The sequence below is a fragment of the Sapajus apella genome, unplaced genomic scaffold, assembly GCF_009761245.1.
Source record: "Sapajus apella isolate SASKATOON/1434 unplaced genomic scaffold, GSC_monkey_1.0 scaffold121, whole genome shotgun sequence".
Classification (NCBI taxonomy): domain Eukaryota; kingdom Metazoa; phylum Chordata; class Mammalia; order Primates; family Cebidae; genus Sapajus; species Sapajus apella.
In genome coordinates, this window is record NW_022437061.1 from 4,384,670 (window position 1) to 4,402,180 (window position 17,511).

At 42.7% G+C, this 17,511-nt stretch overlaps 1 protein-coding gene across 7 annotated transcripts in view; it reads left to right on the forward strand.

The window, feature by feature from the left end:
• The window catches only part of SHROOM3 (shroom family member 3), a 377,638-nt gene that overhangs the window by 357,994 nt on the left and 2,133 nt on the right, over window positions 1-17,511 (forward strand). For all 7 annotated transcript variants that reach the window (XM_032261098.1, XM_032261100.1, XM_032261099.1 and 4 more), the window contains one exon: window positions 11,348-11,620. In XM_032261098.1, coding sequence (XP_032116989.1) covers window positions 11,348-11,620 — 273 coding nt within the window. The remainder of the gene's footprint in view (window positions 1-11,347; window positions 11,621-17,511) is intronic.

Genomic DNA, 17,511 nt, shown 5'->3' on the forward strand with positions numbered 1-17,511 from the left:
GCCCGTTAGTTGATGCAGTTTCTTCATTGTGTCGATGCTCTTTACCATTTGGTACATTTTTGGAATGGCTGGTACTGGTTGTTCCTTTCTATGTTTAGTACCTCTTTCAGGAGCTCTTAAGGCAGCCCTGGTGGTGACAAAATCTCTGAGCAATTGCTTGTTTGTAAAGGATTTTATTTCTCCTTAGCTTATGAAGCTTAGTTTGGCTGGATATGAAATTCTAGGTTGAAAGTTCTTTTCTTTAAGGATGTTGAATATTGGCCCCCACTCTCTTCTGGCTTGTAGGGTTTCTGCAGAGAGATCCGCTGTGAGTCTGATGGACTTCCCTTTGTGGGTAACCCAGCCTTTCTCTCTGGCTCCCCTTAGCATTTCTTCCTTCATTTCAACTCTGGTGAATCTGATGATTATGTGTCTTGGGGTGTCTCTTCTTGAGGAATATCTTTGTGGTGTTCTCTGTATTTCCTGGACTTGAATGTTGGCCTGCCTTCCTAGGTTGGGGAAGTTCTCCTGGATAATATCCTGAAGACTGTTTTCCAGCTTAGATTCATTCTCTCCATCACATTCATGTCAAACATAGATTAGGTCTTTTCACATAATCCCCTATTTCTCAGAGGCTTTATTCATTTCTTTTCCCTTTTTTCTCTAATCTTGCCTTCTCTTTTTATTTCATTGAGTTGATCTTCAATCTCTGATATCCTTTCTTCTGCTTGGTCAATTTGGCTATCGAAATATATGCTTCTCAAAGTTCTCATGTTGTGTTTTTGAGCTCCATTAAGTCACTTATATTCTTCTCTAAGCTGTTTATTCGCATTAGCATTTGTCAAACCTTTTTTCAGCGTTCTTAGTTTCTTTGCATTGGGTAAGAACATGTTCTTTTAGCTCAGAGAAGTTTGTTATTACCCACCTTCTGAAGCCTTTTTCTGTGAATTCATCAGACTCATTCTCAATCCAGTGTTGTTCACTTGCTGGTGAGGAGTTGTGATCCCTTGGAGGAGGAGAGGCATTCTGGTTTTGGGTGTTTTCATTCTTTTTGCACTGGTTTCTCCCCATCTTTGTGGATTTATCTACCTGTGGTCTTTGTAGTTGGTGACTTTCGGATGGGGTCTCTGAGTGGATGTCCTTTTTGTTGATGTTGAAGTTATTTCTTTCTGTTTTTTTAGTTTTCCTTCTAAAAGGCCCCTCTGCTATAGGACTGCTGGAGGTCTACTCCAGACCCTGCTTGCCTGGGGATCACCTGCAGTGGCTGCAGAACAGTAAGGGTTGCTGCCAGTTTCTTCTTCTGTTATCTTCGTCTCAGAAGGATACCCTCCAGATGTCAGCCTGAGCTCTCCTTTATGAGGTGTCTCTTAGGTTATACAGGGGTCGGGGATCTGCTTGAGGAGACAGTCTGTCCCTTATAGGAGCTCCTTATAGGAGCTCCAGTGCTGAGCTGTGAGCTCCGTTGTTTTGTTCAGAGCTGCTGGGCAGGTACGTTTAAGTCTGCTGCAGAACTCATAACTGCCTTTTTTTCCTAGGTGCTCTGTCCTGGAAAGGTGGGCTTTATTTATAAGTTCCTGATGTGCTGCTGCCTTTTTTTCAGAGATGCCCTGCCCAGCAAGGAGGTAGGCTAGTCACAGTGTGCCAGCAGAGGTGTTGCTGAGCTGCTATGGGCTCTGCCCAGCTGCTGTGTGAACTTCCTTGCAGTTTTGTTTATAGGTATAGTTAGAACTGCCTCAGTAATAGTGGACTGCCTCGGTAGTAATGGTGGACTGCCTCAGTAGTGCTGGACTGCCTCAGTAATTGTGGATGCCCTTCCCTGCACAGAGCTGGACCGGCCCGGGTCCAGCTGTGCTTGTTGTGAAACTCTCAATCCAGAGTGTTTCAGATTGCTGGTCTTTGTGCGGGTGGGACCTGCCAAGCCAGATCACCTGGCTCCCTGTTTCAGCCTCCTTTTTTTTCAGTTGAATGGGTGGCTCTGTCTTGCAGGCATTCCAGACGCCAGTATTTGTGTGAGTTTTTGATTGGAGACCGGCAGCTCCAGCTGATACAGCACCGTGGAAACTCGTGGCACTTTTCAGCCCAGGAATCTCCCAGTCTGTGGGCAGAAATAACTCGTTTGGAAATGCAGTGATCACTCACCCTCTGCAGTGTTCTCACTGGGAAGTGCACTCCAGAGCTGTTTCTATTTGGCCATCTTGGATCACCCTGCCATATTATTAAGCAACATTCTACTTAAGCTGATCACATGATTCCCTATTCTGAAGGCCAATATGCTTTGGCTTCAGAAACTTAGAGGAATACTTCAAAAGGCAAAAGAAATCTATTGTTCCCCTGAGTCAGCTTTTCTCAGGAGATCACTGGCTCTCAGCTGCCCATTCCTGCTGCTCTTCCTTCATTCCTGAAGTTCCAGCTCTCCCTCTGCTCTTACTTTGTTTCAGTATTTATTTTAGTATAGGTTTGCTGATGACACATTCTTTAAGTTTTCTTTATCCAGGAATGTCTTTATTCCACTGTCATTCTTGAAGGGCATTTTCACTGGCTATGGAGTTCTGGGTTGACTCTTTTCTTTGATTACTTAAATGTTCACTTTCCTCTTACTTCCCTAGTTTCTAATGAGAAGTGCACCGTCCTTTAAATCTTGGCTCCTCCTTTATGCAGTGTGTTGTTTTTCTCTGGCTACTGTCTTTAGTCTTCAGCATTTTAATTACGATGTGGGTGGATCTAGTTTTCCTTGAGTTGATCCTATTTGGGGTTTGCTCAGCCTGTTGATTCTGTAAATTTATGTCTTTTGCCAAATTCTGGAAGTTTTCAGCCATTCTGTCTTCAAATATTTTTAATGCGTTAATCTCTTTTCCTTCTCCCTTCAGGACTTTAGTGGCTAATGACACAGTATTACAATGATGGTTCATATTTTCCAAAGGTCACACAAGCTCCATTCATTTTTTTTTTTTTTTTAAAGATCTGTTTTCTTTCAGTCCTTCAGACTGGATAATTTCTGTTGGTCTGTTTTCAAGTTCACTGACTTTCCTAAATCTATTCTGCCAGTGATTTTTTTTAAATTTTAAGTATTATAGCTTTCAGTTCTAAAATTTACATTTAAAAAAAAAACAGTTTCTATTTCTTTGCTGAGAAGTTCTCTCTTTTCATAGTTGTTTTAAAGACTCTTGCAGAGGCTGGGCACATGGCTCATGCCTGTAATCCAGCACTGAGGGAGGCCAAGGCAGACAGATCTCTTGAGTCTAAGAGTTCGAGACCAGTCTGGGCAACGGTGAAACCACCTCTAAAAAAAAAAAAAAAAAAAAATTAGCCAGGTGTGGGTGCCTGCAATCCCAGCTGCCTGGGATGCTAAGGTGGGAGGATCACTGATCCCAAAAGGTCAAGGCTGCAGTGAGCTGTGATTGCACCACTGAGCTCCAGCCTGGGCAGCATCTGGCAATCCCAACATCTGGGTTATCTCATCATTAGCATCTGTTCATTGCCTTTTCCCCTGAGAGTCAGTCACCATTTCACTGGCTCTTTGTATATTAATTATACATTGTATTCTGAACATTTTGAATATTATGCTGTGAGGCTCTGAGTTCTGTTAGAATCCTTTAGAGAATTTCTTTTTGTTATGTTTTAGTTTTAGTAGGCAGTCAACCTAGTTACGTTTAGCCCACAGGTTCTGTGTTACCCTTGGGTGGTAGTTCCAATGTCAATTTCGTTTTCAGGGCCATTGCTATATTGTACCAGTCTGTCCCACTTGTGCCCCTTGCAGGAGTTAGTCTGAGACTCAAGTGTCATTTCTCAAAGTCTTTGCTGTGTTGCTATGGCTCTTACCACAAATGTGCAGACTAAAGGTGTGCCGAGGACGTGTGTCTGCCCCTGCACAGAATGAGGGCATCTTCTTTCTCAGCTCTCTCCCATCCAGTGTTAGCCCCACACACTCTGGCTGGAGAAAGAGGCTGTGCTAGTGTTCTGTGCCGCTGTGCAGTTCTGCATGACCAGGACCATCCTCCTTGGTAAAGAGGAAAAGATAATGGGGATTCTCCTCACACTCTTTGGATGACGGGGTCTCATTTTCCCAGTTCCTCTGGCCAGAAGGAGGAGTTTTCTCTTGGGATTTTAAGAACCTGTGCCCCTGCTGTGCAGTGCAGCTCTGAGTGCAGTCACCTTGGGGACACAGCTGGGAGAGAAGAGGAAAGAGAGCGGGTTGGAAAAGGAGAGGATTTCCTCCATACTCTTTAGCTCACAGAGACACCTTTCCTAGACCTCTGGCTTTAAAGGCAGGGTTTTCGCAGGGGTTTTGCTACTGCAGCCTCTGAGCAGCTCCACACTGGCCCTGTCCTCAGATCAGAGCTACAACATAAAGGAGAGAAAACAGGAAACTCACCCCCAGTTATGGGTTGCACTTCAGGCTTGACTGCTTTCCCCCATCACTGCTATGGTGACCTTTTCAGAGTCCTCTTCAGAATCTAGAGATTGTAATTGTGATAAGTAGGAGAGGCTGCAGCAGGCTGGTGCTGTCTTGGCCCCACAGCCCCAGAGTTTGTCAGTAGGCAGAGAGACATTTTAGAGAAGTCACTCTGGCAGCTGAGTGTGGAGCAGGACAGGACAAGGGTGGATGTGGGGTCTCACAGCCTTCTGGGAAAGCTGTGATAAGGGTCTCAGGGCCTCAGGGCCAGCGCAGTAGGAGCAGTGAGAAACAGGGACATTAAAAAAAAAGTAGTAGTAAGATGGGCAGAGCATAGTGACAGATTAGATTAGATGGAAGGGAGAAGAGTCAAGGATGACTCCCAAGCCCCCGGCCTTAGCTAACTGTCAGAACTCAAACAGGGAAAAGGGGAAGGTCATTTGGGGGAGGGGAGATGATGAATTTAGCTAAATTTGAAGAGATGTAATATTGTTTCTAGCAAGTTATCAAAGATCGTTGCTAACTGCAACTGAGAGACCATACTAAGCAGATAGGGTGGCTTTCTGGCCATAAGCCTTCCAGAGAGGAAATGGTAAAGAACCATTGACAGAGAATGTTCTGGAGAACATCTGAAATGGCAGCCAGGTCCCCGTGATCCTTCTGCTTTAAAGAGGTTACATAACATGGAATGGAGCTTTGATCTAGTTGCTGTCTCTAGGACAGAAAGTGCCACTGCCTTGCTGATGGTGTGACATTCAGCTAAAGAAAGCAGACACAGCTGCTGCAGCCTGCATCCTCCCGTTTAAGACCAAAGAAAGACACCAGGAAAGCCTATATGGTAGAAATGGCTTTATCTAGTCCTTGTTTTTACAAGCTAAGCTGAATCCCACTCCATTCCTAAACCATGCCGCTTGGCTAGTAGCCCTGAACTACTCTTAAGATGGAGACACACAGAGGCCAACTGTGTGTGGAGTGATGTTACTGGCAGCGTGGTCTTGTCATTAGGGAAAGGAGTTGAGTATTCCTCCTGGAGGCATCTGCCTAAAATGAGTGGTGTGTCATCTTCAAATTGTTGTCTAATCATACGACTGCACAAGAAAATAATTAGAATGTGTGTAATACTTTGATATTTTCCAGAGTGCTTGCACCAGCCTTCAGCTCGTCAGACTTCTGGCATCCATCTTAACTTTCATGTTTCAAGAAATCAAATTTCTAGAAAAGGCTTTTGAAAAACTCAGTAGTGGAAAGAAACAAGGTTTCCCTTTTCATCCTCATGGTTTTCATTATTTCTGTTATGACTTCTTTTGAAACTAATATCATGTGTTGTGATTTCCGCCAGCCTCGTTTGAACCTCATAGCATTCTTATGAGCTGTTTTAATATAGTGATGAAAGTCTGAAGCCAGATGATCTGTGTTTAAGCCTGGCTCTGTCACTTCCCAGCTATATGGCCTTGGGCAAGTTAAATAACCTCTATCCTCCTCACTTTACTCATCAGTAAATGGGGATAATAATACCTTTCTCATCAGGTTGTTGCAAGTAGTAATTCAACTGTAAAACACTTAAATGGTGTCTGGCACAGAGAGCTGAATAATTAGACATTATTATTAGTTTTTGGCATGCATTATTGTCTTCTCACTGTGGATAACTGAGACACAGAAGGTCAAGTGACTTACCTGATGCCAAATTTTATGTCAGAACCTCCTGCCTCCTTGTCCAGTGTTCGTCCTGCAGCAGGCAGGAAGTGGGGAAGGGTCCAGCAGGACATTTCTGCAGAGGATGAGGTGGGAGGGAGGGTCTGCAAAGCTATGTTTGGAGAAAGAACCCTTATAAATAGCATCTCACACAGGGTGAGCCAGCAGTTTATGCCAGATGACAAGTAGATACATGATTTTACAAATTAAGTAGCTCCTGAGAGACTAACGTGATTTAAAACAAAATACACCTCTTCTCCCTCCCCCAGTGAGTTATTCTGGTAGAAATTGGTAGGTTTTTTGGAAGAGATCTGCCTAGCAAAGAAATGGCTGTTTAGTACAGCCAGCTTTCCCTTGTTGCTGTCAGTTTCTCAAATCTCTCTTAACTGCATTTTTAAATTCAAATTTTCAATTTGGGTAGGGTTTTCAAAAAATTCAAATGCCACCTAACTGAGGAACATTCAGCCAGGAGTGACTGATGTGACCACTCAGTAATTCTGGCCTTAGCATCTATGGCTGAGCTGTGAGATAGCACATTACAGCCCAGTAAATATTAATAGCTTTCTGAAATCAGAATGCCATGAAATGTATATGCTTCTTTTCACAAAGCCTCCCTGCATCACTCTTATACATTTTCACCTCATTTTGTTCTTTCTTGTACCGTGAAGCCTGGGGTACACACATGCTCCTATGACAGATTCTTTTTAAAAATTTATTTATTATACTTTAAGCTCTGGAGTACATGTGTAGGTTTGTTACATAGGTATACACGTGCCATGGTGGTGGTTTGCTGCATCCATTGCCCTGCCATCTACATTAGGTATTTCTCCTAATGCTATCGCTCCCCAGTCCCCCCACCCTGCAGGCCCTGGTGCATGATGCCCCCCTCCCTGTGTCCGTGTGTTCTCATTGTTCAACAGCCACTTATGAGTGAGAATATGCGGTGTTTGGTTTTCTGTTCTGTGTCAGTTTGCTAAGAATGATGGTTTCCAATTTCATCCATGTCCCTGCAAAGGACAATGAACTCATCCTTCTTTATGGCTGCATAGTATTCTGTGGTATATATGTGCCACATTTTCTTTATCCAGTCTAGCATTGATGGGCATTTGGGTTGGTTCCAAGTCTTTGCTGTTGTGAACAGTGCCACAATAAACATATATGTGCATGTGTCTTCATAACAGAATGATTTATAATCCTTTGGGTATATACCCAGTAATGGGATTGCTGGGTCAAATGGTATTTCTAGTTCTAGATCTTTGAGGAATCACCACACTGCCTATGACAGATTTATTTATGGTTCTGCCCAGCACTGATGTCTCTGAAAAGCAAAACAGGGTCAGGGAAGGAAAGATAGGGTAGATTGGATGGTTGTATCTAAACCCTGATTGTAATTCAGGTGGATTAAAGTTCTTTTGACCCCTCCAGCCTACTGAACCTTGCTCACCTCAGAGCCACCCCTGCAGTGTTGCTGACCTGCGTAGGTGCTGGGAAGAGCTGTTGAGCTGAGTTTAGCAGAAAATTTGAAAGGATGAGTTCTCTCCTCTCATCACTCACCTACACATGTGAGAGCAACTACTTATCCTTGGTTTCTGCTCATTTGCAAATTGATAAGCCTCACACATGTCCTTTAAAATACCAGCCTCTGGCCAGGCACGGTGGCTCACACCTGTAATCCCAACACTTTGGGAGCCAAGGCAGGCAGACAACCTGAGGTCAGGAGTTTGAGACCAGCCTGACCAACATGGTAAAACCCTGTCTCTACTAAAAATACAAAATTAGCTGGGTGTGGTGGTGCATGCCTGTAATCCCAGCTACTCGGGAGGCTGAGGCAGGAGAATCACTTGAACCTGAGAGGCAGAGGTTGCAATGAGCCGAGATCACACCATTGCACTCCAGCCTGGGCAACAAGAGCGAAATTTCATCTCAAAATAAAATTTAAAAACCATCTGAGAGCCATAGGAGGATTTTTAAATACAGTGAGGCCACAAAAAATACTTAATAGTTTAATAAGTGTTTTAGTTCCTTCCAGAAATGACAACACACAGTACTAGTTTCAAAAAAAGTCATTAATAGAAATAATGAAAAACAGGTTGGGGGAAAAAAAAAAACTACCTTGTTTCTTTCCACTATTTAGTTTTTAAAAAGCATTTTCTAGACATGCTAGAAATTCTACTTCTCGGGACATGAGGTTGAAATGGACGCCTGAAATCTGAATGAACCAAAAGGCCTTTTCCTGAGGGTAGAGTGATAAGAATGTTTTGCCCTGGTAACTATCTCTTTGGATTTGGTATAGCCTGGTTGTCTTTAAGTATCTTCCAGTAACATCTAGAGTGACAAGCCTAGGAAATGTACCCTATGAGTTAAGAATTCCTGGGCTGACCTCACATAGATGACATTCTCTCTCATTATCTATCTGAAAAACAGGAATGATGACATTTGACTTACTTAACCCAGTCCAGCAGGAATGTTGGGAGACACAACAGCAGGCAGTTTATTTTTCCTGCTGCTTTGCATTCCAGTATCCTTGCTGTTTTCTCCATATGAGCCGATATCACAGTGATATCGGTTGCCAGCCATTTTGCTGGAGCTACATGATATGTTATATATTTTGCTAGAGGTACATAACATTATCTTGCAGGTAAATTCCATAGCTTCCAACCAGAATTGCTTTTTTGGAAAATGGAATTTTTCCAGAAGAAGATAAGAAAACTTAATAGTTAATATTAAGCAATTTTAACAGCTTGAGTAAAAGCAAAGATTATAACTTTTGATGAGTTGGTCCAGCAGATGTGACTGTTTTAGCCACTTGCAACCTCTAGGATTAGGCAGATTGAGAAAACAAGATGTACCATTAAGCCAGAACCTAGACATTTCAAGGACATTACGAACTTCATTCACTTGTGAAGTACCTCTGATGGTCCAGCTCCAAGAGGGGCAGATTGTGGAGAAGTAAATATTTCCCTAACTATTGTGATTACGTTCCTAATGGATCTTCTCTAGTGCTGATGTTGAAGAAATAGTACAAAAAGTTGTTAGTACCCTTCAATTCTGTTGGTCAAAAATGTTTTTCCTGTTTTTTTTTTTTCCCCTTTAAAATGGACATATACTTCCAACATAGAAGTTGTAACCTTTATGTTTAGTCACATTTCCAGTTGAAGCCAGTTTGGGGTGTGCATGTGTATATATGTGCATGTGTATGTGTATCTATATAGTGTATGTGTGTACATATGAAGAATTTTTGAACTGGGAGCTTTTTAGTGGTTAAAAAAAGAATAAGTTTTAACCAAAAAAGATTACCTTCTTTCCATCTAGCTATTTTAGGCCAAGAGAAAAATGAAAGACTAATTACAAAAACCACGGAGCTGAATTTCTGTTGTGCAACAGCAGCAGTAGACACTTAATATAAATGGATTCAAACCAGAAGCCACTAAGACCACTAAGACATTTACTTCTTTCCTTCAGTTAAATATATTGGATAGTTGCATAACTATTTTATAAGTAAGGAAATTTGTGATTAAGGTGTCAAATTGCACAGCTCTGGTATCCGGTCACAGGTCAGGTATAATAACAAGGGGCTGACTTTCTGATAAAGGCCTTGGTGTCACTCTTTTCTTCCTTCTTTCTTTCTTTTTCTTTCTTTTTTTCCTCTTTCTCTTTCTTTTTTTCTCTCTTTCTTTTTTCTCTTTCTTTTCTTCGTTCTTTCCTTTCTTTCTTTTCTTTCTTTCTTCTTTCCTTTTCTTCTTTCTTTCTTTCCTTTCTTTCTCTTTCTTTCTTTCTTTCTTTTTCTTTCCTTCCTTCCTTCTTTCTTTTCTTTTCTTTTCTTTTTTCTTTTTTGTGAGACAGAGTTTTGCTTTTGTCACCCGGGCTGGAGTATAATGGTGCGATCTTGACTCACTGCAACCTCCACATCCCGGGTTCAAGTGATTCCCCTGCTTCAACCTTCCCAGTAGCTGAGATTACCCGCCACCATGCCTAGCTAATTTTTGTATTTTTACTAGAGATGGTGTTTCACCATGTTGGCCAGGCTTGTCTTGAACTCCTGACCTCAGATGATCCTCTCGCCTTGGCCTCCCAAGGCGCTGGGATTACAGGTGTGAGCCACTGCACCTGGCCTGGTGTCACTATTTCTACTGATTGTACAAGGGTGACCCCTAAACTGAGGGTGACTTGAGTTCATGGTTCATGTGTCTAGGCTATCACTACACCTCACAGTGTCTTCATTTCCTCCCTTATTATAGGTAGATAAAACAGCATCTACTATAAGATTGCTGGGAAGGCTAAGTAACATAATCAATGTAGAGTTTCTCCATAGTGTACAGCACATATCAATTGCTCTACAAATGGTAGCCACAGTTAATATTCAACTCAGCTCTGAGACCTTGGGCAAATCCCTTAATTCCTCTGACTCTTGGCCTATTCATAAAATGAGAATACTGTTTACTTGCCTACTTACCCATGGTATTACCATGAGGACCAAATGAGAACATATCTTAAAAGGACTTTTAAAAATGAGTAGTTGGCCTGGCACAGTGGCTCACACCTGTAATCCCAGCACTTTGAGAAGCCAAGGTAGGTGGATCACTTGACGTCAGGAGTTCAAGACCAGCCTGGCTAACATGGTGAAATCCCTTCTCTACTAAAAATACAAACATTAGTCAGGCATGGTGGCAGGCACCTGTAAGCTACTCGGGAGGCTGAAGCAGGAGAAGCACTTGAAACCAGAAGGTAGAGGTTGCAGTGAGCCTAGATCGTGCCCCTGCACTCTAGCGTGGGCAACAAGAGTGAAACTCCATCTCAAAAAAAAAAAAAAAAAAAAAATTAGCCAGGTGTGGTGGTGGCAGTTACCTGTAATCCCCAGCTACTCAGGAGCCTGAGGCAGGAGAATCTCTTGGACCCAGGAGGCAGAGGTTGCAGTGAGTCAAGATTGCACCATTGCACTCCAGCCTGGGAGACAAGAGTGAAACTTCATCTCAAAAAAAAAAAAAAAAGAATAGTTAACAAACCAGTTGGAAGGCAAAGCTGTACATAGCATGACACAATGGAAAACATTACAAGGCTGCTTGTAATCAAGTGTTGGCGCGTGAGGTTCAGAGAAAGGCAATGGTAAACCCTTAGGGAAAGAAGTCTATTATGGCATAATGTTGGGGGATAGTCCCATATAGAGACAGGGAAGTGTATTCAGCTGAGCCTTGAAGATGACAGAAGGTGGCTAGGGGGAGGTGACTCCTGCTTCCACTGGTAGCTCCTGTTGGCTGATCTTTGTGGTCTCATCTGTCATTTCAGGCTGAGCTCATTGGAAGCCTCACCCACAAGCTGGAGACCCTCCAGGAGGCGAAGGGCAGCCTGCTCATGGACATCAAGCTCAACAACGCCCTGGGAGAAGAGGTGGAGGCTCTGATCAGCGAGCTCTGCAAGCCCAATGAGTTTGACAAGTACAGGATGTTCATAGGGGACTTGGACAAGGTGGTCAACCTGCTACTCTCCCTCTCGGGGCGTCTGGCCCGTGTTGAGAACGTCCTTAGTGGCCTTGGTGAAGATGCCAGTAATGAAGAAAGGGTAGGTGGCCTAGCAATACAGTTCAACAAGTTCTCCCTTAGAGCCCACATACAGAGAGGCGCCATTAGATGCCATCCTTTCTCTCAGGAATATATGGGGCAAATCTCTTTGGAGCAGGGAGAGAATACATGTATAGATAACCAAGAAACAGAGAAGGCACTTTCTGTATCAAGATGTAGTGCTAACTGGGTGCAGTGGCTCACACCTGTAATTCCAGCACTTTGGGAGGCTTAGGCGGGCCTCCTGAACTCCTGAGACCAGCCTGGCTAACACGGTGAAACCCATCTCTACTAAAAAATACGAAAATTAGCCAGGCACCATGGTGCGTGCTTGTAATCCCAACTACTTGGAAGGCTGAGGCAGGAGAATCACTTGAATCTAGGAGGTGGGGGTTGCTGTGAGCCAAGATTGTGTCACTGCACTCCAGCCTGGGCAACAGAGTGAGACTCCACCTCAAAAAATAAATAAATAAAAATAAAATTTAAAAAAAGCCAGGTGCAGTGGCTCACGCCTATAATCCCAGCACTTTGGGAGGCCAAGGTGGGCAGATCACGAGGTCAGGAGTTTGAGACCAGCCTGGTCAATATGGTGAGACCCTGTCTCTACTAAAAATACAAAAATTAGCCAGATGTGGTGGCAGGTGACTGTAGTCCCAGCTGCTCGGTAGGCTGAAGCAGAAGAATCGCTTGAACCCGGGAGATGGAGGTTGCAGTGAGCAGAGACTGTGCTGCTGCACTCCAGCCTGGGTGACAGAGTGAGACTCCGTCTCAAAAAAATAATAATAATGTAATGCTGACACTTAAGACTCAGGGAATGCTTGGGAAAGTAAAAAACACAAGCACCAGCGTTTCTTTCCTCCCAGCTGTGTTCCTTCCTTTCTTTCCCAAAAAGATAAAAGCATGATAAGTACATTAAAACAGGGAGGGGGCAGGGGCATAGGCTCAAGGCTCCAGGGCATCTCCAGGCACTTGGTGAGGATGCACCCCCTCCTTGAAGGGAGGGTACAGGGGGACAGGTAACAGTGCTGACACCGCTGGAGACAATTCACCAAGAACTTCCACCTGTCAGGTACTGTGAGCTTATGCGCCATCTCATGGAATCCTCACAACAGCCCAGTGAGGAGGCTAGGACAGGAGGAGTCCTGCTGTGGACCCCAAGTTGTATCTCTACATTGAACAGAATTCCAGAGCTATAGAGCATTCTTCATCTACTCATCTGTACAGCAAATAGTTACTAGGGGTCTAGTATGTGCCACTTGGTGGTCTAGGCACATGGGATACATTTGTGAGCAAAGCAGACAGATCCTGCCCTCCTGATACTGAGCAACAAACAGTAGACACAATTATTTTATGTATATGTGTGCACACAGTATGTGTATGTATACATGCTAGAAGATGGAAGGTACTTCAGTCATGAAGAGGGGTTGCTTTTCTTGTCTATGCTGCCATCCTTCTTTTTTTTCCTTTTTTTTTTTTTTTGACAGTCTCTTTGTCACCCACGCTTGAGTGCAATGGTGCAATCTAAGCTCACTGCAACCTCTGCCTCCCAGGTTCATGTGATTCTTGTGCCTCAACCTCCTGAGTAGCTGAGATTACAGGCACATGCCACCATGCCTGGCTAATGTTTATATTTTTAGTAGAGATGGTTTTGCTATGTTAACCAGGCTGGTCTCGAACTCCTGACCTCAGGTGATCCACCTGCCTCGGCCCCCCAGAGTGTCTGGGACGACAGGCGTGAGTCACCACGCGCGGCCTACCATCTTTCTTTCTCATTGCTCTCATGGACTCTTGAATAATTTATCCTACTACAGTATATATATTGCATTAAAAGGAAAGATGTCCTTTTTCAAATAAGTTTTAAAAGGATTAGAAAAAGTTTGGATGCTAAGCATTTAGGAAAGTCACTCAGCATTTAGGAACTCGGCAGCACCACCCTCAGCATCTACCTTGCGTAAATGTACTGAGCCAGCTTCCTTATCTAGAAATTACCTGATACTGCCTAACTCAGAAGTGTTTCCTTTCCTCCTTTCTTCTACTTGACAAACAGCTAACAGTAGCCTGTCAAATACTGTGTGCTAGGGAAAAATGCTGACCAAAACACAGGCCCCGCCCTCCAGGAAAGCAGTAGGCAGGAGCAGTTGTGTGCTGGTGCTGCGCGTAGTGAGAAACTCAGCCATGAAGCAGCTCTCAGGTGCGGGAGTGTAAGGCAGGAAAGACTTCACACAGTGGCACATGAAGACATTTTAAAAGGACCTCTTAATTGTGAGAGGACCGAGAGGGGAAGGGCCTCACCGTTTAGAAGAAATACCATGGACAAAGTCAAGAAAGAGACGCTATGTTTACGAATCGATTTGCATGTGGGGTATGTCTAGAACATACACTGATTGCTTGGTTGGTTTTTAAAAATAGTGAGTTATAGGAATATTAGAAACGAACAGAAAGTCCATGGCCCCATCAAAAGGGATAAAGAAGGAAGTTCAAAGAAGGTATGGGAAACCAGGAAGGGGTAATGAGGACTCTCCCCTTACTCCTCCCCCAGAGCTGGCATCAGCGGGGAAGCCATTATGGGCCTCCTGAAGTAGCCAAGGCGATTGGAGCCCTTATCAGAACCATAGCTGTAGCTGCTGTAGCACTGAGACCCTGGTAAAAGAATGCAGCCGCCACCAACCTGAAGCCTGGCACAGAGGCAGCCAGGGATACATGCCACAATTTCTTTTTGCACTCTCCAGTCTCTTTCCCATCACTCCCCTTGGTCAAACAGAGGGCAAGGAAGCCCAGTGGATACAACCCCTAGAGTTCAGCTTTCCTCAGCACTGGGCAGAGGAGCGTGGACCTGGAGAGCCAGACACAATATTCAGCACAGAAAATCATCACAAAGACCTTACCACAGTCATACTCAAGACTTTAGACTTCAGTCTGTAGGTAGAGAAGGGCCATGAACTAACTTTGTGACTTACTCAGCCTGGGGAAGGGCAAGATTGATGTTAAAATAACAGTTGGGAGGCTCATTATAATACTCTAGACAAGGAGGATTTACGCTGCTGATGCAGGCAGTTGTCCTGGGGATAGAGAATAGGGAAGAAATTCGAGAATGAGTTTGGATTAGCAAGGAGCACGTTATATGAGGGAAAGAGCAGAGGAGAAAATAATTCCAGGTTTCCTGTTGGGCCACCTGGATGAATGCTCTACATACCTAAGAAAGACTGAAGCAATTTCTACTTAGGGCAAGATGAATTGTTCTAGAACTGAATTAAATTCCACACTTAAATGCATGCCTGCATTCTTAAATACAAGTAAGTTTGCTCACCTGAAAAATACTACAACAGTATTGGTTTTTATCCTGATTGGTCTTTGTTAAGAAACAAACTGTAAGTAGAAATGAAAAACAGAAGAAAAATAGTTACCCAATGAGGAGTAGTGAAGACCAGGATTGGGGAGGAGTATCTATAAGGCTTCAACTGAATCTCTAAAAAAAATTTCTAATCTGAAGCAAATATGAAAAAGTGTTCATATTAAGATTTGGCACCATTAATGATAGGTACACAGAGTGGTGGGCATTCTCTATACATTTCTGATATCTAAAATATTTTATGTATTTTTTAAGGTAGGTGCTGAAAAATTTCTCAGTTTCTTAATTTACATCTCTATGGTACTTTGAAAGGCATCTTCAAATTTTTTAGGTCTGTTTCTCTGTATAGGGAAAGGAAACTTACGCCAGTAAGCCTGTAACTCTTCACTTTCCCCCTAGGCATTATTCTGTAAGATGTGACAGGCTAGTTTAGGGGAATTTAGGGCAAAGACATACGAGCCTTTGATAACCCTACATAAGCTGTTTGTATTGAGGTATATACTTAAGTGATTTTATTTCTTGATTTTCATTTCAATTTTCCTGAATCACTTTGTTTAAATTTCAGTAGGTTTTGGGGGAACAGGTGGCATTTCGTTACATGGATAAGTTCTCTGGTGGTGATTTCTGTGATTTTGGTGCACCCATCACCTGAGCAGTGTACACTGTACCCAATGTGTAGTCTTTTATCCCTCACCCACCTCCCACCCTTCCCCAAGTCCCCAAAGTCCTTTATCCTGCTTATGCCTTTGCATCCTCAATAGCTTAGTGCCCACTTAAGAGTGAGAATATACAATGTTTGGTTTTCCATTTCTGAATTGCTTCACTTAGCATAATGGTCTCCACTTCCATCCGGGTTGCTGTGAATGCCATTATTTCATTCCTTTTTATGGCCGAGTAGTATTCCATGGTGCAGAAAATACCACATTTTCTTTATCCACTTGTTAATTGATGGGCATTTAGGGCTGGTTCCCTTTTTTGCAGTTGCAAATTGTGCTGCTATAAAAAAAAGTGTGCAAGCGTCTTTTCTATATAATGACTTCTTTCCTCTGATTAGATAACTAGTAGTAGGATTGCTGGATCAAATGGTAGATATAGTTTAGTTCTTTCAGGAATCCCCATATTGTTTTCCATAGTGGTTACAGTCATTTACATTTCTACCAGCAGTGTAAGAGTGTTCCCTTTCTATCACATCCATGCCAAATTATTTTTTGATTATGGCCATTCTTGCAGGAGTAAGGTGGCATTGCATTGTGGTTTTGATTTGCATTTCCCTAATAGAGATGTTAAGCAGTTTTTCCATGTTTGTTGGCCATTTGTCCATCTTCTTTTGAGAATTGTCTATTCATGTCCTTTGCCCACTTTTTGATGGGAGTGCTTTTCTCTTGCTGATTTATTTATAGATTCTGGATATTAGTTCTTTGTTGAATACATAGTTTACAAAGATTTTCTCCCACTCTGTGGATTGTCTGTTTACTCTGCTGTTTTTATTTTGCTGTACAAAAGCTCTTCAGTTTAATTAAGTCCCATCCATTTATCTTTGGTTTTTGTCACATTCACTTTTGGATTCTTAGTTATGAACTCTTTGCCAAAGCCAATGTCTAGAAGTGTTTTTCTGATGTTAATCTTCTAGAATTTTAATAGTTTCAGGTCTTAGATTTCAGTCCTTGATCCATCTTGAGTTGATATTTATATAAGGTGAGAGACAAAGATCCAGTTTCATTCTTCTAAACGTGGCTTGCCAATTATCTCAGCACCATTTATTGAATAGGGTACCCTTTCCCCATTTGGTTTTTGTTTGCTTTGTCGAAGATCAGTTGGCAGTAAGTCTTTGGCTTTATTTCTGGGTTCTCTATTGTGTTCCATTGGTCTACATGCCTGTTTTTATACTAGTTTCATGCTGTTTTGGTGACTATGGCTTTGTAGTATAGTTTGAAGTTTGGTAATGTGATGCCTCCAGATTTGTTCTTTTTGCTTAGTCTTGCCTTGGCTATGCAGGCTCTTTTTTGGTTCCAGATGAATTTTAGGATTGTTTTTTCTAGTTCTGTGAAGAATGATGGTGTTATTTTAATGGGAATTGCATCAAATTTGTAGATTTCTTTTGGCAGTGTGGTCATTTTCATAACATTGATTCTACCCATCCATGAGCACAGTATGTTTCCATTTGTGTGTGTCACCTGTGATTTATTTGAGCAGTGTTTTGTAGTTTTCCTTGTGGAGGTCTTTAACCTCCTCAAGGTATATTCCTAAGTTTTGTTTTGTTTTGTTTGCAGCTATTGTAAAAGTGGTTGAGTTCTTGATTTGATTCTCAGCTTGATTGCTGTTGGTGTATAGCAGTGCTACTGATTTTTGTACATTGATTTTGTATCATGAGACTTCACTGAATTCATTTATCAGATCTAGGAGCTTTTTGGATGAGTCTTTAGGGTTTTCTAGGTATAGGATCATATCATCGGCAAACAGCAGCAGTTTGACTCCCTCTTTACCGATTTGGATGCCCTTTCTTTCTCTTGTCTGATTGCTCTGGCTAGAACTTCTAGTATGGT